Below are 23,763 nucleotides of genomic sequence, written 5' to 3' on the forward strand. Positions count from 1 at the left end.
TGCCGGGCTCCGAACTGCTAACTGTACATGGTGCTGACAGGTGACATAAGTAACCCAGGGTCTAAACTGCGTCACCCTAACTACATCGACCTAAACGCTATGCCTCTCATGGAGGTGGAGATATTAGGTCGACACTTACCTCGGTGGGAGCAATGCTGTAGCGTAGACGTTTACAGACATGGGCGGCCGGTGATCTTGCCGTTGGGGTAGGCTAGCCCCTGGCCCCTCCCCTTGTGCTCCAGGCCCCGCCCCTCCCGTTCTGCCCCTCTCCCCCTCTCCTCTTCTGCCCCCCTCTCCTGCAGGAACCCAGAGCAGCCCCAGCGCCAGGCAGTGCGGCCCCAGCGCTAGCCGCTCTGAGTCCCTGCGGGAAGCAGGCCAGCCAGGGCAGAGTGCTGGGAACTGCAGGAAGGGGCCTGGCCTGGGGACAGAGCATGGGCTGGGCCGGGCTAGGCTGTTTGGGAAGGCACAGCCTACCCCTGCCTATGATACCCACCACCCATGCTTACAGAGTTAGGTCGACATAAGCTGACTTCATTGACCTGACTTATTTACTATTTGCATTACACTCACTGTGGAAGATGAAAATAGACTAATTTAACTTTTGTTTCCAGTCAGTTTTCTGATTCTCATGTTGCATTTGCTACTGTAGTGTTTGGATGGCAAAGACTGCAGAAGGAATTTTTAAATCCAGTCAAACTGTCTAATTATAAAGGGGGGGGGGTGTTTTTCTCTTTTTCATGAAAATATATCTATTAACAGTAGACTTTGACTTTCTTTCTAAGACCTGATCCAAAGTTCACTGAAATCAGTAGAAAAATATAGGCCCTCTTCAAGACTGTACTAAAGCACATGCCTAACTTTACTTACCTAAGTAGTTCCCTTGGGGTTAGACAGATGCTTGAAGTACAATGCATGCTTCCTGAATCAGGGCCTTATATTGGATTACATGCCACTCTCCTTTTTCCTATATACTATTCTTTATAACCTCAGCACTGGCTGCAAAGGCTCAGATCAACAGTAGGCATATTAATCTCCTTGTAGTTCTGTTGCATTGGTCTTTTAAGAAGCAATAAACCCTGGAAAAATGTCATTACCTGCAATTAACACCTGGCTTGTTAGTTAAGCACCAAAGGGGATGCTGAAGGCAGTTGATGTTTCAACAAATTATCAAAGTGCAATTGCTGTGGAAAGCATGGTCTGCAGGTTGCCAAATAAACGTTGGGTCTTTCTAATTTATACTGTTGCAGTATCAAAAATGGCTGCCTAAATCCATTCTTAAATAAGGTGTCAACCAGGTGTAAATAATGTATATTAAAAAGCATAACAGAAGATCGACATTACTATAAAAGTTTTTCTCCTTTGTGAAAGTAACCAGATTTTCACCCATCAAAATGGATGATGAACTCATTCTTCAAAGATACCATCAATACACAGATTTTGCTGCTGGATTTTCTGTCTTGAGAAAGTCATGCAAGAAACTCCTTTAACTCACTGTAGTTGACCCTCTGAGGCAGGTATAGGTCAGCTGGAGAGCAATGTGCTTTTAGCCCTGCCTCAATCTCAGAGGCCTCTGCAGTGGCCTAATCCTGTCTCTGGTCCATATACCCTGCCAAAAAGAAGCATGTGGCAGCAAGTCTGAGGTTGGGTCAATTGACTTGGGCTTATGGGGTTCACGCTACGGGGCTAAAAATAGCAGTGTGAACATTCCCACTCGGGCAGGAGCCAGACTCTGAGGGCTTCTCCCCCCCCCCCCCAACCCCCTCGCTGGGTTTCAGAGCTCAGGCTTCGGCCCCTGTGAGAACATCTGTGCTGCTATTTTTAGCCCCGCAGGGTGAATCTAGTCAGCTGACCCAGGCTCTGAGACTTGCTGCCGCGTGGGGTAGGTTTTGCAGTGTAGATGAGGATCAAAAATGCTAGGAGCCAGGGGAGGTTTTCATACGATTTTCGCTGGAGACATGAGACTGAGGAGCATCCTGCATGATGATGATCTTCTGAAAAGCAGAATTACCAGGTAAGAAGTTTTCCCTCTTAGGACCATCCATTGTGCTGATGCAGTTCCATTGTCTAAAGACGAACTCTCTAAACTGGAGCAATCTCTCTAGTTTGGAGCCCGGACAAGAGTAGGGCAGCAGAAAATTAGTGACACCTTAATTATACCATATGAAAAGTGAAACGGCCTTGCAAGAAGTTGATTCATAGATAAAGATACAAATACCAAAAAATGACCAGGGCACTTCTGAAATCCCATGTGATACCTAAACACAGATAATGGAAAACCGCTCCAAGGGCTTAAGTACTTTGCAGCATTGTTCATTTGCCAGTATTTTTTGTACCTCTTTTCAACATCTTATCTGTCACCATTGAGATAAAATCATTAGTATGGTAATCTAGATGACCATAGTTCTGACACTGACCTAGGCTAATCTGCCTTTGCAATTTCAAGGATTATGTTTGACTTCTCTGAAAGTAACCTTAAATTGTAGTCTTGTAAGAATTTCAGAGCTGTATCCTTCACTCCTTCTCCTAATGAGGTTATGACCAAATGCTCATTATAATTGCTTTAGACTCTTTTTAATTTTCAAGCTTATTAATCATAAGAAGAGTTATTTAAAATTGCATAAATTAATCTTAGATTAAAAGCCCATCAAAGCCTCGAAACAATTAAGAATAAGTAGGATTTCCCTGGGGCAGCAAGTTTTATTTGAATAGTGTAGTCAGGTGGATATCAGAACATTGAAGTATGGTAGTGATTAATGTATGCAAAATTTAAATGAGGGTTTATAAATGGCAAATCTAAATCACATATTGACCTAACTGTAGGCTTTAACTGCATTGTCTGTCATATATTTAAACCGTTTAGTAATCAACATTTTAATTACAGTGTATGTTAGGGAGGCCATGCGACAAACAAATTCAGCATTTTAACAGACACCTGGAAGTGTATCCTCACAGTGGGGCTGTTCTTTTAACTGTTCAAAATAAGCTAATGCAGAAGCAGAATGGAAACTTTAACATTTGATTTTGCTTATAGATATGCTCACGTACCTGCTTTATCATGTGTCCAGGAAATACCACTGATCTGTGCCGTTTTATAACTCTCGCTATACATACAAGTCTCTGAATAAAATTTAAGTCCTTATTTACTCTCCAAGCCAGCACAGGCTACAGGTGCTATGGGGCAAGAAGTCTTAGGTTTTGTTTGTTTCTTTGTTTTGCAAAAGATTATTATTTTTGTTTGATGGTAGGTGGAGGGGGGGGTTGTTTTTCTCCTGATTTTTGAACTCTCCCATTCCCCTTAATTAGTGTGTGACAATTATAGTGTTGGCAACTCTCGCACATTTATCATAACCTAACGTTGCCTTTTGCTATAGCACCCAATTGAGATTGGAGCACCATTGTGTTAATACTGTGTGAACACACAGTCCCTGCTCCAAGTCTAGTGCACAGCATGGTGCTGAGATTCTGAGGTAGGACCTGAGAAGTGGGGCACACCAAACTGATCTCGTATAGGAATCACCAAACAGCCATTACAGAGGAACCCTTTTAATCTGTACTAAACTTGGCTGGATTCAAACTGGTGACCTATAGATGAAAGGCACCGGAGCTCATTAGCGACGCTCTAACATTGTGTCATCAGTGCTAATGTTATTCTTTAAAGAATGAGGTTTCCTTTCTGGAAAGGGATGTCTGTTAAATCAAGTGCTGATCTTTTTGAAGCTTACACAAACTGGGGTTCATCTAGAGCAGTGGTTTTCAAACTTATTTTTCTGACAACCCAGTTGAAAAAAGTTGTTGATGCCCGCAACCCACCGGAGTTGGGGATGAGGGGTTTGGGGTACAGGAAGGGGCTCCGGGTTTGGAGGGGGCTCAGGGCTGGGGCAGGGGATTGGGGTGTGGGCTTACCTCGGGCAGCTCCTGGTCAGCAGTGCAGCGGGGCTGTTAAGGCAGGCTTCCTGCCTGTCCCGGCATCGCGGACCGCGCTGCGCCCGAGAAGCAGCCAGCAGCAGGTCCGGCTCCTAGGCAGGGGGGCCACAGGGCTCCACATGCTGCTCCCGCCCCACGCACTGGCCAATGGGAGCTGCAGGAGGGAGGGGCGGTGCCTGCAGGCGAGAGCCATGCGGAACAGCTTGCGTGCCTCCGCCTAGGAGCTGGACCTGCTGCTGGCTGCTTCTCGGGCGCAGCGCGGTCCGCGATGCCGGGACAGGCAGGAAGCCTGCCTTAACAGCCCCGCTGCACTGCTGACCAGGAGCTGCCCGAGGTAAGCCCACACCCCAATCCCCTGCCCCAGCCCTGAGCCCCCTCCAAAGTTACTCCAAAGTCTTTGCACTAATTTATATACTCCATGGTCCACATGGGTCGTCAGCAGCGTTTGAACCCATGACTTTTACAGCTTTATACCACTTCAGCCACAGAAGTCACTGGTGGAGGGAAACATGCTGTTAACATCTGTGTGGACCAGCCTATCGAGGAAGACAAAATACACACTTTGTCAGTGAATTACACAGCTGTTGCGATACAACAATAGAATGTTAGACATCAGGATTCCTGGTGGCTCCTCCTGGCTGAGAGAGCAGAACATTGTCACAACCAAGTTGAACAATTTCCCTGTTTGGGTTTCCATAGGAACTGAATCTGGGGTCTCAGGATCTAACAGCCTTTACCAGTGGAGGTGGTAGAAAAACTTCTGTATGTGGCCTTGCCACTAGAGGGTGACACAGAGCCAGGCTGTGTTAATGTGTGTTACACAAGCACCTGATTTTGCAGGTACCTTCTGAAAAGCCATGTGACCGGATAGTTGACTTGCATCACTTATGTTAGAGATCTGAGTTCTGTTCCCAGCTGTGTCTGAAGTGCCTTGTGCAATCTCTGGTGCTCTGTCTGCAAAAGGTCTGAATGGTAGTTACCTCCCCTACGGTCCGAGGCGTTGATTAATAATGAGCGTTACAAAGGGAACAGAAATACTAACAGCAGTCAGAAGAAGAGCTAGGGCCTTTGTACTCATGGTCTTTTCGCTCAGTGCATGTTTCCTTAAGCTATAGGATGTTGCTGGAGGAGTGTCTGTCTCACTCTTCAAGCCAATTAAGGAAGGATTGTCCAGGCTTTCTTGGGATCCGGCCAAAGGGTTGTGGGGTGGCTGATCTCGTCGGCCTTTGCCTGAGGGTGGTTGTCATTGGGGTAGGATGGGCTTCATAGGTTGGAGAAACAACTGAAAAATCCTGAGTGTCAAAGACCATTTGAAGAATATAACAGATGTCATAGTGGCTTTGTGATGTTTAAATCAAAGTGCACTTACTGATACGTGGAGAAAAAGGTGGTACTGACTGAATCCCCAGACATACCAGGTGGCAGTTTATAAAGTGAATAAGGGATGAGCTGAAGAGGAGAGGGTTTCAGGATTCTGTTTGTGTGTTTGTTTTTAAAGATGCTATGGCTTTTTGTGTGTTCTGTTCATGGAAATCTCCCTGTTGAAGCCTCATGGGGACTTTCACTCATTGGTTTAAAGGGTTTAAATGCCATTTCTAATCCTCAGGAAACGGCTGCACCGTAGTCTTTTCTTTCCCTTTTTAAAAAAAGAATGGGCTATCAAAATTGCATGCTAGGTGGGGAGTGAACTTCCTTTAAAGCAGCCTGTAGCTATCAGTAATATTTTTTCTCTCTGTTTTAAGCCCTGTGAAGACAGTGTATTTTTCTCTATACTGTCCTGATGGAGCCCTGACCAGCGAGCGTGCAATGCCCCTAGCCCTAATGTGCCATTAATGATAGGTTAATGTACAGTATAATGTTTTTTGGACTAGGGGTTCATTACACTTCTGAGTGCAAGGTCTTTCTGCAGAGCGCCCACGGTCCCATTGCATTATATCATGCAATAAAAATACCCTTTTCGATTCACACACTAATAAACTGTATTTGAAATGCTGTCTAAAGGCACTGCTGTCATCTTCGTAGTCTGTGTCCCAGTGCAACAGTTGGGATCTTTTTATGATATTTTTTTGTTATGCTGAATTCAGACTTTTAAATGAAAATATGTAATTTGACAGTGCGTGTTGATAAGAAATTGAGCCCAGCCCAGTCTTGCAAGAGGGTTTTAGAGAAGTGACACTGTTGTAAACAATAGCAGCAGTGGTTATTTGCAGGGCCGTCTCTAGGTTTTTTGCCGCCCCAAGCAAAAAAATTTTTGGCCACCATCTCCCCTCCCCCCTTTTTTTTTTTGGCTTTTACACATAAATTTGCAGGTTGGTTTGTTTGGGGTTTTTTTGACTGTTTAAAATTTTTTTAAAATGAAAACAGAATTTGTAGTTAAGGAAATTGTTTTATTTCACATTAGTGTACTCCTTTAATTTTAACAAAATCACAATTACAAACAATTTGGGTTCAACTAGACACTGTAATGAAAAACATTAGTGTCTTCCGGTGCGCCCAGTTTTTCATAAATTAAAAGAATTTATATGAACTGAATTTTTCTGGTTTTTATACTTGCATCGTCTTTTAGTAATGTAGTGACATCTAAAATTTTTGCAATGGTACTTTCAATTGAAATGAATGCGAGTCCTGACAAACGATTCTGAGACCTGGTGGACCTCAAATAATTTTTTTAATAATTTCAGTTTTGAGAAACTCCGCTCACCAGAGGCCACTGATACTGGTAATGTTAAAAGAATGTGTAATGCTATAGCAGTGTTTGGAGTGAGGTGCTCGGGGCTGTACATCCCGCCCGTGGGCCCCCAGCCCGATCTCAGACCCTACAGAGGGGACAGTAACTGACAGAGGGGCTGGGGAGCGGGTCAGCCGCAGGGAGGGGGGCAGACCCGGGGCGTCCTCCCAGCGCCGAGCCGCCCGGGGCAGCGGGTCCTGCCCCAATCCCGGGCTCTGCTCAGGTCCAGCTCCTCTGCTGCTTGTGAGATTTGCGGTAGGGGCGGAGGAGCCGCATTGCCCTGCTCCACCGGCAGTGGGAGGCCAGGGCAGGGACCGCCCCTGGGCTGGGACCCCTGCTCTGAGCCCACTGCCCCGCCCCACGCAGGGGCTCATTGGTTGACTGAGCGGGGCTGGGGGGAAAGAAAGGGTGGCCGGAATGCCACCCCTGGAAATGTGCCGCCCCCAAGCATGCACTTGCTGTGCTGGTGCCTAGAGCCGGTCCTGGTTATTTGCCAACAAATGCCTGGCAGAAGTGCACAGCTCCTTCGATGGCCATTTCTAATTTGTCAGGCTATTCCTGTTCTGCTTCTTATCAGCCAGTCATGAACATAAAAGCATAATCCCCCGAATAACAGGTATTCTTTTTTTATGTATTAGGATTAGATTAATGTCTTACTTCCCATTTGTCTGTGCCTGGTACCGCTCTGAATGGAAGACTGTTTTAAAGATGTTAGCACAAGATGTCAGGATGTGCAAGGAAATGTAACTCGCATTTGTTGATAATTAACCATCTTTTAGTTTCTCCACCCAAAGCAGTAAACTCAGATGTCTTGATCCATGCAATACTTCCCTGTCATAATTTGACCGTTCAAGGTAATACAGTAAATACTCTCTGTTATATGGTTTAAGTTCTCTGGAGTTAAAGACATTTCACCAAACTGTTCATATCCGTGTTGTGTGTTATATATCTGGACCAAGCCATGGCCCAGAACCCCTTTGTGCTAAGCGTGTGCGAACAACGAACAAAAAGGCGGTCTCTGCCCCAATGCGTGGCAGTTAAAGGAACAGTGTCTGGCTGGGCAAGACAGATTATTTACACAACAGCCATCCTTGCGTTGTATGCGTGTACTCTAGCACGTAGCAAAGTGGAGCCCTCATCCTTGACTGGGGCCTCTAGGAGCTACTTCAGTACATATAACAACAGCAGCGATGTCTTAGCTTACGTGTTTGGAGGTGGTCCAGGGGGTGAAATTCATCCTTGTGCAGAGGGCCAGTACAAAGCCTACGCACCATTTGAGACCTGCTTGAGCCCTATTTTGAGGGTGCAAAAGCTTCAGGCTAGACCTCTCCAAAGGGTTAATTTTATCCCCATGGAGTAGCAGTCTTGCCAGTGTCCATCCTGTGTGCTGCATGCCTTTAACAGTGAAGCATGTAAACACCTTATGGGAAAGCGCTGCATGTTTGGAAAGAACCAGTCTGTTTGTAAACCTGCTGAGGAATATAATTTAAAATCTGTTGTAATGGGCAGAGGAAGGGAGTTCGTGTTAGGAAGGATATTTTCAGACATGAGGACAACCGTGTGAAAGCAAATCTGTAATTTTCAAGATTAATACAGTTATGGAACTGTTCCCCTTGCATAATAGCTGTTTAATTGGTCAGGCTAAATTATTGACGTTTCAAGGACAATTCTCTCTAATTGTCAAGGTTCTGCATTTGGACTCTCCATGCCCTTTTGTTTTCATTTTAGATGTGTAAACCGTTTACGGCACCGTCTAATAGGTAGTTACCTCTTAAAGAGTTAACCTATCTCTTGGGACAGAGAAAAATGAACCCTTTATCAAGAAAATAAGATGTGACAAGTTCATTTAAAAATCCTGGTTTGTCATTGCTTATCTCATTTTCAGAGTTGACACAGAAAATTAGACTGGCTGACACTCACTCTCCGGCCAGCCCTGGCCTGCCTTGCCTGACCTTTTCCAGTGCAGAATGCTCTGTGCTCAAAAACATCCAACTTCCCATTGAATGTTTAAGTTGCTTTGCCACAGATTATATCCTGTTGGGCCAGAGTCTGATCCCAATTTAAATCAGAGGCAAAAACTCCCTGGCAAATGCAAGGTCTAATTATTTTCCTTAGCTGGGGGCAAATGGGAAGGTGCTGATGGGACATGTTCTTAAGTATATATTTTGCTGCTTGTCTGTTGTGGATATATTGATCCCGGGTTGAAAGGGGCTTACAGGAGTGGTCTATTTTATGGTTGCGTATTTAAGAATTGGTAAGGAGATCGTTCTCATTTTTAATGGATGTGTATAGAAACCTAAAAATAATGAAGTGAGAACAGGATCAGACCCATTATGAAACTGTATCATGATACCTTAGGGCCACATCCTCCAAGCACCTCCTACTGGACATACTCTTGATTAGTTCCTTCAGTGTTGCAGTAAGGTCTCATGGTACAAGACTCCCTGCCCCACCCCCATTTTTCCTTTAAGAAAGGATTACTCTGGACAATGCCTAGTGTCACAAATGTTAGCTAATCTACCATTGACCATACATAAACAAAGTATGCTTATAAAGCATTCTCCTTGCAGGGGTGTGCAGGTGTTATATCGGTCCCTTATTTGCTGATTCCCAATGGGTGGCTAGTCTCAGACATTAGTGCAAATGAACCAGGTTCTGTTCTATGCCCATATTACCATGTTGCTGGAGAATTATAGCCTAGACTATTCTGACACAAGTTTAGACCATGACCTTGCAGGCACAACTGTTTCTCTATGTGAATCCAATTGCAGAATGGAGGCCTTGTAACTAGTGTACCAAGGCTGACTTCCTGGTGTCATAAACAGAACAGTTGTGGCAAAAGAGTTACCAAACACCCCTGTGGAGGGTTTTGTACCTCGTCAACCCCTTTGATTCCAGGGGGGGCAAGGTTAACCCTGCCTCCCAGCTTCTACGCTGGTTCTGCCACCTCCCTGGTAGTCAGGGCCCAATGGCCAGAGTCCCTCTAAATCTTCTTCCCTTGGTGGGATAGCGCGGTCTAGCGGGTGGAGTCCCTACCATGCACTCCTAAAGCAGCATGGTCCAATGGCCTGAGTGTCCCCAAACTCTCTTCCCCGGTGGGATAGCGTGGTCTAGCGGCTGGAGTCTCTATAGTGTGCTCCTAAAGCAGTGTGGCCCAAGGGCCAGAGTCCCTCTAAGTCCTCTTCCCTTCGTAGGATAGTTTGGCCTAGCGGCCGGAGTTCATCTATCTCCTTTGAGGTAAGAGAGGGGTCGGTGAACTATGTCGTCATAAAAAAAGGGGGGGTTTAGTGACCGCAGTAGAGGAGCCCGGGCCCACCGGGCTCCAACCCAGGGCCCTGTCATTGACGGCGTGATCCACCCCGGGTCAGCGGGGAATCGTACCGCAAGACGCTGCCCTCAGAGTGGTGGGAGATACCACTCCCTTCCCTTTCCTGGATCACTTCCTACCAGTTCTCCAAACGTAGCAGTCCCTGTGGCATCAAGGTCTTCAGCTCCCGGCGCTCCCACAGCTGCCAGTCTCTGGTCCCACTTCCTGGCCCCTCGGCTCCCTCCCTTACGAGTCACCACTGCTCCTGGGCTGGAGCCTCCGCTGAGCGTCCTCCTTCCTCAGCCACCAGCCCTGACTGAGGAGCTCCGCAGGCTTTTATACTTGACTCCCTGTTGGAGCATGCCCAGGAGAGCCTCAGGGGCGTGGCTTCCTCTGCCAGCAGGGAATGGTTAACTCTCTCAGTCCCAGTGCGGGGCCAGTCCGCCCCATCACAGCCCCCAAGCAGATAACTCCAGATCGTCCTGTGACTGCAAAACTGTTCACTGCAACTGAAAATACATTTCAAGCTTCTGTACATTTAATTTTCTTCAGTGTTACCTTGTAAAACAAAGTAAACCAATAACAGAATATTTAAGTACAGCAGGTTGTGTTTGTTTTTTTGGAACATATTGCTCAATGCTAACGTGGTTTCTGTTGATGCGGGTGGTTTTTATTTGTTGCTGAAATGCACAGTGACCAGAATTCTTTAATAGTTGGCGTACTTTCTGTGGTTGTTTTTAGTTTTTCTTGAAATGATCGTGAACAGGAACAAAGGAAACTCCTCTCTTTCTAACAGCCTGGAGCGCTCTCAGAACTACGTAGACCGCCAGCACCATAGCTACAGTTCTGAACTAGTAGCTTTGAGTTTAACTTTATTCAACCTATGCCTAGTTTCTACCCCCAATTTAAAAAAACACGGTCTCCTGTTGAAGGCCCCAGTTCAGGACAGGGCACCGATAGGACGTCAGTACATGCTTAAATGCTTTCCTGAATCAGGGCCTAATTGACTCACTCGATAATCCCTGGGCCATCCATTTTGGATTATGAGAATTAGTCATCTTCGGACCCTGGATACCTAAAGACAAGGAAACAGGAGGTTAGATAGCTGAGTAGCAGCAAAATGCTGAAGATGTGTCAGAGTGGTTTTATAAAAGGGGTATTGTTAATAGTATATTAGAATGCTACCTCTGTAACCTCTGGGGTTTTTAGGAGCTTTTAAATGTTTGCCCTGATGTGTCTTTGGCTGATTAGTTAAATTCAGGTACCTTTACATATTTTGTATTTCACCTGCACTCCATGCATGATCCTGAGTAGGCAGAGGCTGTCTTTGATGGATTATTGCACTGTGTGTTACTGTTTATATATAGTTGAATCACTCTCAATGGCTCAAATCCATCCCTCCCTTTCTCCCCAGCCCAGCCCAGACAAAGTGGGTCTGATCAAGTTCGCAGGGCTTGCTGGCACTTCAAGTTTTGTCTCACTGGAAGGTAGCACAGCTGGGACTGACCAGCATAGAGTTTCCAGGTTCTGGACCCACCGGTGCAGAGTTTCCAAGGCTATGCTGTAAATAAAAGTGTCAGTGAGTGACATTAAAAAACATATAAAAGCCCAAAATAGAAGAAATTCCCACACCCAATAAAATTAAGAGGGAGTTAATGGCAGAAACATCCCTACAGTTTACAGAAAATCCCTGATAGAATGTTGTAGTTTAAAAAACCCTAAACATTGAAAGCTCAGTCATTTCAAATTAAGGTTACTCTTGGGGTGGAAAGGAGCATGAAAATGTAGGGTTTGAGGGCTGATCTATATGGTGAGTTAGTGCACGGCAAGATGGGTGTCCGTCTACTGTGTTCTAGCTAGCCAACCACACGCTAAGTGTCTGTATGGACCCTACTGCGGTGCACTAAAAGTTCCATAGAGTGCTTTGATCTACTGCAGTCGAAATACGCTGAGCTCCTGCAATGTGGAACAACCTCCATGTCTCTGAGACACATCACAGCTGATATTTTAAACCCTGCCTACCATGCTGGCTTCCACTGCACAGTGAAAGTCGCTTAACTGCAAGGGTATCCCGGATTTGAGATGTCTTCCTCTGCAGGGAGCCTGTCTCTCGTAAAAGAGATTCATGGGAGAAGCTGACTCTTTGCTTAATAGCTTCTTTTTTATTGCACCAATGTGTGTGCTCTTCCTTGGCTATGGGTTCTTGGTTTTTCCCCCGCTAGGTCTCACTTGTGTCCTTGACCTGTGTTTTGTTACTTTGTTTGTGGTTGGCTTGTTTAAAAGGCAGGTTAGGTGGATTTAGGTTAAATTGTGTATAATGAGACTTCACCCTTTTCTCGCACCTTCTATCTAAGGATCTCAAAGTGTTTTACAAACATTAATGAATTCTATATCGCAGCACGCCTGTGACATAGGGCCAAATAACTATCCCCATTTTACACATAAGGCACAGAAAGGTTAAGTGACTTTGCAAAGGTCACACAGGAGTGGACACAGCAGAGTTGGGAATGGAAGCCAGAAGCCAAGTCTCTTGCCCTTCCCTGATTAGCCCCACAATTAAAAACCAAGAAGGAAAAATTAGTTATTTTTAAATAGTTCTGAAAATGTTCAGGTCAAAGTTCAAAGCCCAAGTATACAAGACATGTTCACTGTTTAGAAGCAGCATGTAACACAGGGAGAGGGATGCACACTCCCTTTACCTCCGTTCCGATCTGATATTGTCAAGACCAGAGCAAATGTATTTCTAACAGCCTGGGAGGGTTGAAAGAAAAGACATCATCCATACGAACTGTGCCTTACGCATCTGTGTGCTTACATGTTGTCCTCTCTTTCTCTAGACTTTCTGTAGCTTTGAACTGTGAGCCACTATGACCAAAAGATGTAACTGAAAGATCTAGAATCAAATCACCGAAAAAATCTAGTCACATTCTCTTCTCTCAGTGGGCCATTTTCTGACCAATTACTGTACAGAAGAACACATGCATCTGCACAGATGAAAGGTTGAGAGCTCCTTGACCAGTGTAGGTTGCTGGGTACAGTCTAGAATGGCTAGAGGTAAGCAGTTTAGGGATAATAATGGAATATTTGGGGAGAACATCTATTTCTGCAGCAATTGTGAAGAATAAACTCAGGAAGAGTGGTTGAAAGGGCAGATAGCAGCTGCACACCATTTCCAAGGCCTTAAATTAAGGGCTTGCAATATGAACCCTTGTGCAAAGCACTGAAAATCTGAGGCGTGGAAAGCAAGTTATTTGAACTGTTTAATTTAAATTTGAAACCTGAAATCACACAGGAGTCATGTTTAAGTCTCTGGTTTGAAGCCACTGTGGTCATTAAGGAGCAGATCCTCAACTGAGGTGTGGAATTACACCAGCTGGAGATCTGGCCTTCAGTTTCAGACAGTTACAGCAGTTCCACAGTTTTAGTTGAAGGCACTCTCAATCTAAAGTCTCTGTGTAAAAGAGAACATTGACTAATAAGTAGAGAAGGGGATGGACCAGGATACCTGGGTTCTGTTTCACCTCTGCTTCACTGCAGGGAAAATGGGATTTAAGTGCTGCCTAGGCATTGTGCTTGCCCTTTGCACACGGATGAATTTCACTCTGTTTACTTTGGGCCAATCGCTGTGCTGCGGCCTATGCAGAATGAGTCCCTGGTTCACAGGAAAACATTCAGTTACTTAATGTTTGTAAAGTACTTTGAGATTCTCAGAAAATGCCATAGACGTGTGAAGTATTCCCACTGTTTTATTTTCCCCAAAGTACCTTTGTAGGCTGAAATGGTGGAAGTTTAATCGCAGCTTCAGAAGTTTGAAGAAAATTCCTTCCGCCATTTTAGCCATTATCCACCCATGAGGAGCGGGCAGGAAGATGAGATTTTCGCACCTTGAGAAAACTCTGCTCTGCTCACTTAAAAGCAACGTGGATTTAAAAGTTCTGACTTGGCCTGGATGTAGTGAACTATGCGTTCAGCAAGGAGGACTCAAACTTTGAAAAACTGTTTAAGAGAAAAAGTCCTTTACAGATGGCAGCGGTTAGGCATACAGCAGCTGCTCTTTTCCTCAGCACTTGAAACTACACACAGTTTATGGCCATCCAGCAGTAGTCACACACTTGGCTCCTACATCAACCCTCCTTAAAAATGGCATCTGCAAGAGCCCAGCACACTTGGCTGCCTTTCTGCCAGCCCTCCAAGAACCTGCCATTTCAAATATTCCTTCCCGTCCATCTCTGAGCACAACCTCAGAGCAAGTCCAGTTTGTGTGATTTAATGGTTCTTCTTCGAGTGCTTGCTCACGTCCATTCCATTGGAGGTGTGTGTGCTCGGCACGTGCCAGAAGTTTTTCCCTCAGTGGTATCCAGCTCTGGCACCATCTGGAATGGCGCATGTATGTGCCGGCATAGGGGGCACCAGCGGCTCCCCCCTCCCTCTGTTCCTTCCTACTGCCAGTGATGGTGCAGGAACGTCTCCTTGCCTCGGCAAGCTTTCCTTCTCAACTGTGCCTCGCTGTGAATTCTCTTGTAGATAGTTCTTAGAAGATTTGAATAGTGTATTAGTTCCCTTAGCATATGAGTTAGAAATAGTTAGTTAGTCCCCTGCGGGACAGCCTAGGGACGGGGCATGCCCCAGTCCCCAGGCTTTAGGCCTTGTGACTGCTACAAAAAATCTATGCCAGTCAGTGATCCCCACCAAAGCTGTCTTAAGTGTTTGGGGGAGACCCACATGAGCAACAAGTGTCACATTTGTAAGAGTTTCAAGTCGCAAACCAAAGAGGAGTGGGACATTCGACTAAGAGCGCTCCTTATGGAGTCGGCCCTGGCACCTGCCTCGGAGCCGGCCAGATCGGACTCCACTCCAAGCACCGCAGCTTCGGTGCAGAGCACACCGCCAGCGCTGGCCTCCGACCGGCGCCGATCCCCATCCCCAGTACCGGCAGAGAGAGGCCAGGAAAGGGCATTCTCCGGGAAGGAGAGAGCCAGAGGAGAGCAAAGACCTGCATGGGGCAGCTCTTCCCCTCTGAACGGTGGCCAGGCTTCCACACCAGTTGAGCTGTTGAGCACGCTTTGTGACCTGCCCACCACCCCAGGAAGTGGAAGAGGTACTCGGCATCTGGCAGTGCCGTCCATACCAGAGGCCTTTCAGGCCACTAAGGACATATTGTCCCTTCCAGTGCCACCCACGCCAGCCAGCGAGGTGCTCCGTTCGAGGGGTAAACCTGCTCTGGGACCTTTCCAGCAATCCCCAGGAGTGCCCCACCAGCGCTCACCAGAGCAGTGCCACCATCTTATCTGTCAGAGTTCCCAGTGTCGTTCCCCAGTTTCTAGGCAACGTTCCTTAGGATCCCAGCATCGTTCGCCAGCTGTCTGGCGCACACCTATGGAGGTGCATTGCCAGTCCCCGGAGTCCTGGCACTGGTTCCTGGAGTGGCGGGATAGATCTCCAAGTGCACGGCACCGCTCCAAAGAGTCCAGACACTGGTCCCCAGAGTCCCGTCACCCGCTCGCCAATATGGATCCCCACGGGCAAAGTGTCGATCCCCTGTACTGGGACGTCGATCCTCTTGCTCCCAATCCACGGAGCGGCACAGCTCTCAAAGCGTGAGGTGTCGATAGCCGGGTCACCAGAGGTGTGGCACTGGGATTTGTCTTCCTGGTACAGGTCACCGGCAGAGACCCACGGAGAGGGCCAACAGGATTCCGGTAGACAGGCAGCATTGGCACCGTCCTGATCCCCCAGACCTGTCTCCGCATCCCCAGGTGCAGAAAATGAGAAGGAAGATCTACCAGCAGGCAGGGCCACCCACTGGGAGCATCGACATTCCCAGCAGGAGCACAAGTGCCCACATATCCCCAAAGTCAATGGCCAGCTTCCTGGCAGCTATGGAACCGCTGGGGTTTTCCCCAACCATCACAGGGGCACCGATCAGTGTCAGGGACATCTGCGAAACAGTCGGCAATAGTCTCCCGCCAGCCCCTGGACTAGGAAGCAGAGTCTGATCAAGGTCCTTAGGGTCAGCCAGTCCCGGCTGTGGCTCCCCTGGCAGAGGCCACGGAGGTGGCAGACCCACCATCACACATCTCCTTATCCTCTTCACCCGATAAGGTGATAGCGGGGCCTTCCCACACGGTCCCCCAGGATGATATAAAAGCCCACCAGGAGCTTCTTAAGAGGGTGGCTTAGAACCTGGGGTTAGAGGCCGAGGAGTTGGCAGAACCTGCCGACTCCCTGTTTGATATTTTGAGCGCAGCAGCTCCCTCCATAGTGGCATTACCTGTCCACGAGGGAGTGGTAAAGCTGAGCAAAGCCTTGTGGCAAACTCCCTCTTCCCTGCCCCCCATTTCCAAGCAGGTGGAGAGACGGGATTACGTGCCTGCTAAGGGATTTGAATATCTATATACACACCCTGCTCCTAGCTCACTGGTGGTATTGGCAGCCAATGAGCATGATAGGAAGGGCCAACCAGGATCAACCCTTAAGAATAAGGAGGTGAAGAGGCTCGATCTCTTTGGCAGAAAATTTTATTCAATGGCCAGCCTACAGTTAAGAGTGGCCAACAATCAGGCCCTCCTAGGCAGCTATGACTTTAACATCTGGCAGTCCATGGCCAAGTTTGCACACTTGCTGCCAGATGAGCCCAGGCAGGAGTTCCTGGCTATTCTGAATGAGGGCAGAGCTGTGGCCAGGGCAGTCCTCTAAGTGGCCTCAGATGTGATGGACTCCGTGGCTCGGACCATGGCTTCGACCATTTCCATGAGGCATGAATCCTGGCTGCAGTCATCGGGCCTGTCAGTGGAGGTCCAGCAGTCCATCCAGGACCTCCCTTTTGATGGCCTGGCGCTCTTCACAGAACAGACAGACAGCAAGTTACATGGCCGGAAAGACACTAGGGCTACCTTGTGCTCACTGGGCCTCTACATGCCAGCTCCCGCGAGAAAGCGGTTCAAACTGCAGCACTCCCACAGGTTCGGGGGCCAATCCTGAGCAGAGCCCTTCCACAGAAAGGGTAGGAGCTACAAGCACCAGCAAGGCCAATAGCCAGCCGCCTCAGCTCCCTCGAGCTCTACCAGCAACCATCGGGGTAATAAGCAGGCATTTTGAGGGTATGCTTGAGGGCGACGTTCCAGCCAGTGTCCTGGATCCAGTACCCCTGTTTTTTTCCGATCGTTTGTCTCCCTTGCTCCCTGCCTGGGCCTCTATAACACCAGACCAGTGGGTCCTCAGCACGGTAGCAGGGGGGTACACCCTCCAGTTTATTTCTACCCCTCCCTCTCGCACGCCCCCCCCGTCCCCCTTCAGGGACCTTTCTCACGAGCATCTGCTCACTCAGGAGGTGTAGGGCCTTCTGCGAGTGGGAGCTGTGGAGGAAGTCCCTCTGCACTTGAGGCGGGAAGGATTTTACTCCTTTTATTTTTTGATCCCACAGGCCAAAGGGGGGCTACCTGTGGAGCCTTAATAAGTATCTCAAGAAGTTAAAATTCCGCATGGTCTCCCTGCCCTCCATCATTCCTTCCCTGGATCCGGGAGACTGGTACTCCGCCCTCGACGTTAAAGACACTTACCTTCAAATATCAATCTGTCGTGGACACAGAAGGTTCCTACGTTTCATAGGTGGGACCACCCACTACCAATGCGCAGTGCTCCCCTTTGGCCTAGCAACGGTGCCACGGCTTGAAAGCGTAATGAAAGGTTTGAACTGATCTCCACAACCTGCAGACCTGCCATCAAGTGATAGCCAGTCTCCAAGACAAATCTGGAGGCTTTTTAACAGGCAGTATATTGTAGGCACCTGATAAATAAAGAAATACAAAAACAAGGGTGTGGACACTACTTTCATGAACAGTTAGGTTTACAATGGTGATTCGCATTAGGAGTGCAACTTCTAGTTTATTCAGACTAAAGGACAAAATTCTTCCCTGGGATAGTTGCTGTGGAATGCAGTTAAATCATGGGGGAAAATGCCTTAGAAGGGTGCACCTGGGCTGTATAATCTAGAAGAGGCATTCATTGCCTCGTAAGCAGCACTGTGCTTGGCCTATGTGACATAGTCCTTGTGCTAGGAGGCTGTGTCTGAGACCTTCCTAACTACTGGTTTTTGCTAGCAAAGTTAGGCCAGCTGATGAGTATGGGAGATAACTTTGTTGAAACCATTCATAAAGCTATTTGAGATTCAGTAGCAGCTTGGCCATGAAAAGTGACCTGAGTGGGGTTGTCAATGGTAAAACTACCTGCTAGGTCTGGTCTCTCTAGGTATAGGGATATAGACAAGAAGGCATAGAGTATCAGTCCGCAGAAACTGATGTTGATGCTGTTAAGTGAACAGGTAAACGTCTCTCTTAACTAGTTCCAAAATGTGCTGCATTTTCATGCCTGCGGGGTATTGACTTTACATTTCCCTTTTATTAATGTTCTCCTACCTCCTCATCTGATCATTGTTAGAGGGTGGGCACACTTGCTCTCTCCTGGCCCCTACCTGCTTGTCCCACTTTTGTATCCACCTGCTCCTGCTAGTCATGTCCTTTCCCCTTTACCGATTACACCTCCATCTTCTCTTGAGGAGTTTGTGGACCATGTTGCCTCAGCCCTCGCCATTTTAATTGTGGAAATTGGCCCTCTGAGAATGAAGGAAATGAGAGCTGGCTCCCACTGACTATTGATGAAATTAGCTTGATTATGCAGTGTCTTTGTCTGTCTTCTTGCTCTGTTGTTTCACACTTTCACACTTTCCCCAGAAGCGTATAGCAAAGCTCAAACTGCGAGCGCACTCCTCAGAAATTCAGGCCCAGCAGGGTGCTGGCTTCCTACCCTTTAGGAGCCTGTATCTGGCCATGTGCACAACTCAGGGGGATTGAGCTATGAACTCTGTCTGTTCCCCACCACCAGCCGTGGCCTCTGTGCTCCTGATAGATTTTCCTCAGCCAGCATGTGAAGCTGGTTCAAAGGTCCCTGAGTTCAGCAGAACCTGACCTGACCCTGACCGCAAAGTGGCAGTATGCCCAAGGTGAGCCATGCTGCCCTCCTCCTGGTATGTCTCCTGCCTCCCTCCGACAGTCCCCAGAGGACTGGTACCAGCTGTGAACGGGAATATCACACTCCGTGTAGGGAGAGCTGCTCTTCACGGTCAGAGCTTGGGTCGTGCCAGCTGTTCTTCTGCCCCCTTTTTCCTAGGACCCGCCTGAGTTTCCAGAAAATATGTGGAGCTGCTGGAACGTGGCCCGTTGGCCGCAGTTTCCAGATGGCTGGTGGGTCTAACTGGAGCTGCTGTGTTTTCTTTCTCGTCTGCATCTGGCCCGAATCTGCATCTGGCCCATGCTATATAGGATCAAAGAAACTCCGTCTCCAGGGCTGTCAGTTGGACACCTCTCCCCAGCACTAAAAATTCACTTCAGGGAAACAAGCTTTGCATACTTCTGGGGTTAGTTGTTGACATCGCCGTCCGTGTCCCCGTCCCCAAGGCCAGGTTCTGTCATGCTCCGTGTCGTCACTCACTTTCCTGAAGTGCCCAATTCCTTGAGCAAAGAGGCTGCTTCCATCCCATCCAAAATGGTTACATTGGGAAGGTGGTTGAGATCGGAGCGGCTGGTACGTGGGAACTGCCAGAAGGGCTCTCGGCACATTTCATTCTTTTATTAAGTTTAGCCTAGCTTCTGATCGGCTCATAGCCTTAAAACTGCTCTGACGAGCAGCAGCATATTGCTTATCCTCCGTATTGTCTGTCGAGACTGGGCATATTTTATTCTTGTAGCTTTTGACGTTGTTGGCCCTGACCTTTGGAGTGTTTTACTGCTTTTGCCTGGTGCTGTTAGCATCAGCAGCATACGGTTTATCCCAGGGCTTCCTCATGATCCATCGTAGCCCAAGTTACTCCCCGGTTTCCCCAAACACCCTATTAGACCCTTTCTTGTTCTCAGTGTGCCTCCTGCCATTAAGCAAAACTGTTCATGTCTGTGCTTGGCACTGTCCTGTGTACACTGATGGCTTCCACAAGTACTTCTCACTCCCTGCAGATTTCGTGATAGGTATCTCTGGATTAGACAGTTGTTGTTTTCAAGGTTTCTTGGATTAATATGGTGTAAAACTGAGCTGCTCTTGATTGATTCAGTGCAGAGGTTTTCATTTTGGTGGTTTTGTCTGGCAGTTATTCTCTCTTTCATTTGTGCATGTGGGATACTGGATTTCTGTGGATTTGTATTCATTTGAGAGGCACAGTAAGATTGTTAGCTACCACCTCCAGAAATGTCACCGGATTGAGACCTGAGCAGCCTAGGCTGGCAGCTGAACTCTTAGTCCACGTTTGTCTTTCATCCTGAAGTGCTCTTGCAGTTTATTTGCGGCTCCCCTGGATACAATTCTTCAGTGTCTGCAGCAGCTACCGACTTCACAGGTTAGACTGCACTGTGGATGTAAGTTCTTCCATCACCCCCTTCAGTAGCTTCTGATAAAGCTGGGGGTTGATATTTTAAGGTTTTCTTTGTTATACTTATATGAGCTTTTCATTCCTTTGGCAACAGGTCGCTCCCCTTCATTCAACCTCCAAATGACTTGAATCCATTGTATGTGTGTTCAGACCTCAGCTTATACATTGTGTTCTGCAAACTGTCTTCCTTTGTGTGCCAGTGGCATTTGTTCTCATGTGTGTTAGAACTTGGGACTCAATGACCAAGTCAGAATGAAAACTTACTATTTTATATTTAGATTTTATAGGGAATTTGCACAGCACCCAGAGCTAATGCATGTTCCAGGGGCTAGGTCACACAGTGAGTTAAGGCACCAGCCTTCCATGTCTATAGAGCAAGGACATGTGTAAATCATAGAATCATAGGACTGGAGGGGATCCTGAGAGGTCATCTAGTCCAGTCCCCTCCACTCAAGGCAGGACTAAGTATTCTCTAGACCGTCCCTGACAGGTGTTTGTCCAACCTGCTCTTAAAAATCCCCAATGATGGAGATTCCACAACCTCCTTAGGCAATTTACTCCAGTGCTTAACCATCCTGACAGGAAGTTTTTCCTAATGTCCAACCTAAATCTCCCTTGCTGCAATTTAAGCCCATTGCTTCTTGTCCTATCCTCAGAGGTTAAGAACAATTCTTCTCCCTCCTCCTTGTAACAACCTTTTATGTACCCAAAAACTGTGATCATGTCCCATCTGTCTTCTCTTCTCCAGACTAAACAAACCCAATATTTTCAATCTTCCCTCATAGGTCATGTTTTCCAGACCTTTATTAATTTTTGTTGCTCTTCTCTGGACTCGCTCCAATTTGTCCACATCTTTCCTGAAATGTGGTGCCCAGAACTGGACACAATACTCTGGTTGAGGCCTAATCAGCACAGAGTAGAGCGGAAGAATGACTTCTCGTTTCTTGCTTATGACACTCCCGCTAATACATCCCAGAATGATGTTCGCTTTTTTTGCAACAGCATTACGCTGTTGACTCATATTTAGCTTATGATCCACTGTGACCCCCAGATCCCTTTCCGCAGTACTCCTTCCTAGGCAGTCTTGTCTTTTAGATTGTAAGCTCTTTGGGGCAGAGACTCATTTTAACTCATGCCTAGCACAATGGGGCCCAACCTGGCTGAGGCCGCTAGGCACTCCCACAGTATAAATATTAAAAAAATAATAAACTAAAAATCTCTCTCCCTACTACAAGAATGTATATCCTGTACCACAGCAAGACGAGAGGCTGTAAGAGCAAAGAAAAATAATCAGGCAGTGCTTGCATGCAGACCTACTCAGACACTGGGAGAAAAGATGGGACATTCATTAGCAGTGTCTCGTTATTAGATTTGACTGGAAAAAGCTGTTCCCATGGTATGTTTATATTGTTCTAGGAACATTTCCAAAACTACGAAACTAACAAGATTCTGATTTATTTTTTGGGAAATTTAAAAGAAAAAAGTTTACTTGGAAAAGCAAAGAGACTCGACTAGTGCAGCTAAATCTGTTTCTCTCCCATTTCCCAGGGTCACCCATTCATCATGCAGTACAATGATGGGAATGCTGAAGTTGTCTCCATGTGGGTGTGCAGGATGCTGGAGGAGAGGCGGTCTCACCAGGGCCCTCAGTGAGCAGCAATGAATCACAACAGGGGTGAGGTGAAAGAGAACCGGGACTAGCAAAAGGAAAACCAGTCCCACGTCGCACTGTCAAGAGAGATGGCATATTCCACAGAAAAAATATTTTTAGAAGCATCAACAAAACCTTTCGGGATATTTGCTGCTGCTTTTTCTGACTTTAGGGCATTTTCTCCACACATTTCCTTTGTTGCTGACTGGTTTAATGTCCTCAAATTGTCTTCAGTCAAACTGTACACGGCCTTAAAGCATCTATAGTGTATATATATATTTTTTGTTATTGAGTGTACTGTATATTTCTTGGCTCCAGGCTATTTTTTAACCCTTAATCTTTTGCTATTGTAAAAATGACACATTGACTGTACAAAGAAGTTTCTACGCAAGTGTAGACTGTCTTTGGCCGCAGACATCAAGGATGTGTTCGGGGGGGGGGGGGCGTTTAACTGTATTTGTTTAATAAAACACGAAGCTGGCATTCGCCATCCTTATGACAGGTGAAGGTGTCATCTTGGAAGAGTAAAAATACCACAAGTGTATCAATAGTGGGGCCATGAAAATGTCATGGATTTTATTTGTGGCTATTGCAGGGTAAAAACTCCGACACGGGATCAAATCCTGCCTTTGAAGGTACTTGGAACCATACTTGTATCCCTGGGCAACTTGAGCTGTTAGGGTTTTTTATACGATTAACACGCTGTATCTCTACGGGGTAGTTTCCAGTAATCGGCCCCCTCTAGTCTTAAATGTCCCAAGTCATAAGGCTTCAATCACCTCCCCTGGGAAATTGTATCCTAACCTAAAGTTTATTCCTCGGTGTAGATCCTGTTGCAAGCCATAATCCAAACACTGTCTTTTCCACACCCCAGGTCAGCTCCTTCCCCGTTTCCTGATACCCCAGCCCGCTCTGTCCCATCCCCACCAGAACAGTGTCCCCAAACCCAGCAACTGCACTCTCTCTCCAGAAATTGAGAGGGAGTTTGCAAGGGCTAGAAGAAAGGGTCAGTGTTGTGGTCTGGGAAGGTAGGGCAGAGCCTGCTGGAGCGTGTTTTGATTGGGACAGGAAGTTTTGGCGGAGTGGGCGCCTGAAGAAGTCTTGTGCTGAGGGAGGTGGAGTCCCCTTGCAGCACTGACTCCTAGTAATGGACACCCCATCACTTGGGACATTTAACAGGAGGCTGATCAAACCATTGGGAAATGTCCTGAACAATCCCGCACTGGGCCCCAGCGGGCTGGAGAAAAACCAAGGAGTTCTAAGAGCCTTGTGTCGCCCTCTTACCGAACATATGAACATGAAGTGTTTTGTTTGTATTAGACTGGTCATGGATATATTGGCGTTGTTCTAACAGGTTAAAAATTGGGAAACCAAAAAAAAATTGCCTTTAGTCCACTTTAATGTATTATAAGGTTACTGGGAGATCTTTTGAATAAATAATATAAGCAAATAGACTATTTCATGAGTGTTGGTGGTGTGTAGAAATCCTGTAAAGCAGAGGATAAGCTGGGAATCCGGCATAAACTCTTTGGTGTAATTGACAACACACAAGCTGCTTGCTGATAGACGTAAACTTGAGGCATTCAGCACCATTCAGGTGTCTCCTGTCCTGCCATTTTGCTTTAAAAGCATTTCTTGGCATTCCTGAAAATGTACAGAAATGGTAATTAACTCCTCTTTTCCTTTCTTCATCCCTTTCCTAGACGGCAACATTTGAATATTGTTATTCTAGTATCCTA

At 46.9% G+C, this 23,763-nt stretch overlaps 1 protein-coding gene across 9 annotated transcripts in view; it reads left to right on the plus strand.

The window, feature by feature from the left end:
- MAP2K5 (mitogen-activated protein kinase kinase 5) overlaps positions 1 to 23,478 on the plus strand; it is a 213,835-nt gene extending 190,357 nt beyond the window's left edge. For all 9 annotated transcript variants that reach the window (XM_073304431.1, XM_073304437.1, XM_073304432.1 and 6 more), the window contains one exon: positions 21,922 to 23,478. In XM_073304431.1, the coding sequence (XP_073160532.1) occupies positions 21,922 to 22,026 (105 nt within the window). In that variant the 3' untranslated portion in view covers positions 22,027 to 23,478. The remainder of the gene's footprint in view (positions 1 to 21,921) is intronic.
- The last annotated feature ends 285 nt before the right edge of the window (positions 23,479 to 23,763 follow it).

This window comes from Lepidochelys kempii, chromosome 10, assembly GCF_965140265.1.
Source record: "Lepidochelys kempii isolate rLepKem1 chromosome 10, rLepKem1.hap2, whole genome shotgun sequence".
In the NCBI taxonomy this organism is placed as follows: Eukaryota; Metazoa; Chordata; order Testudines; family Cheloniidae; genus Lepidochelys; species Lepidochelys kempii.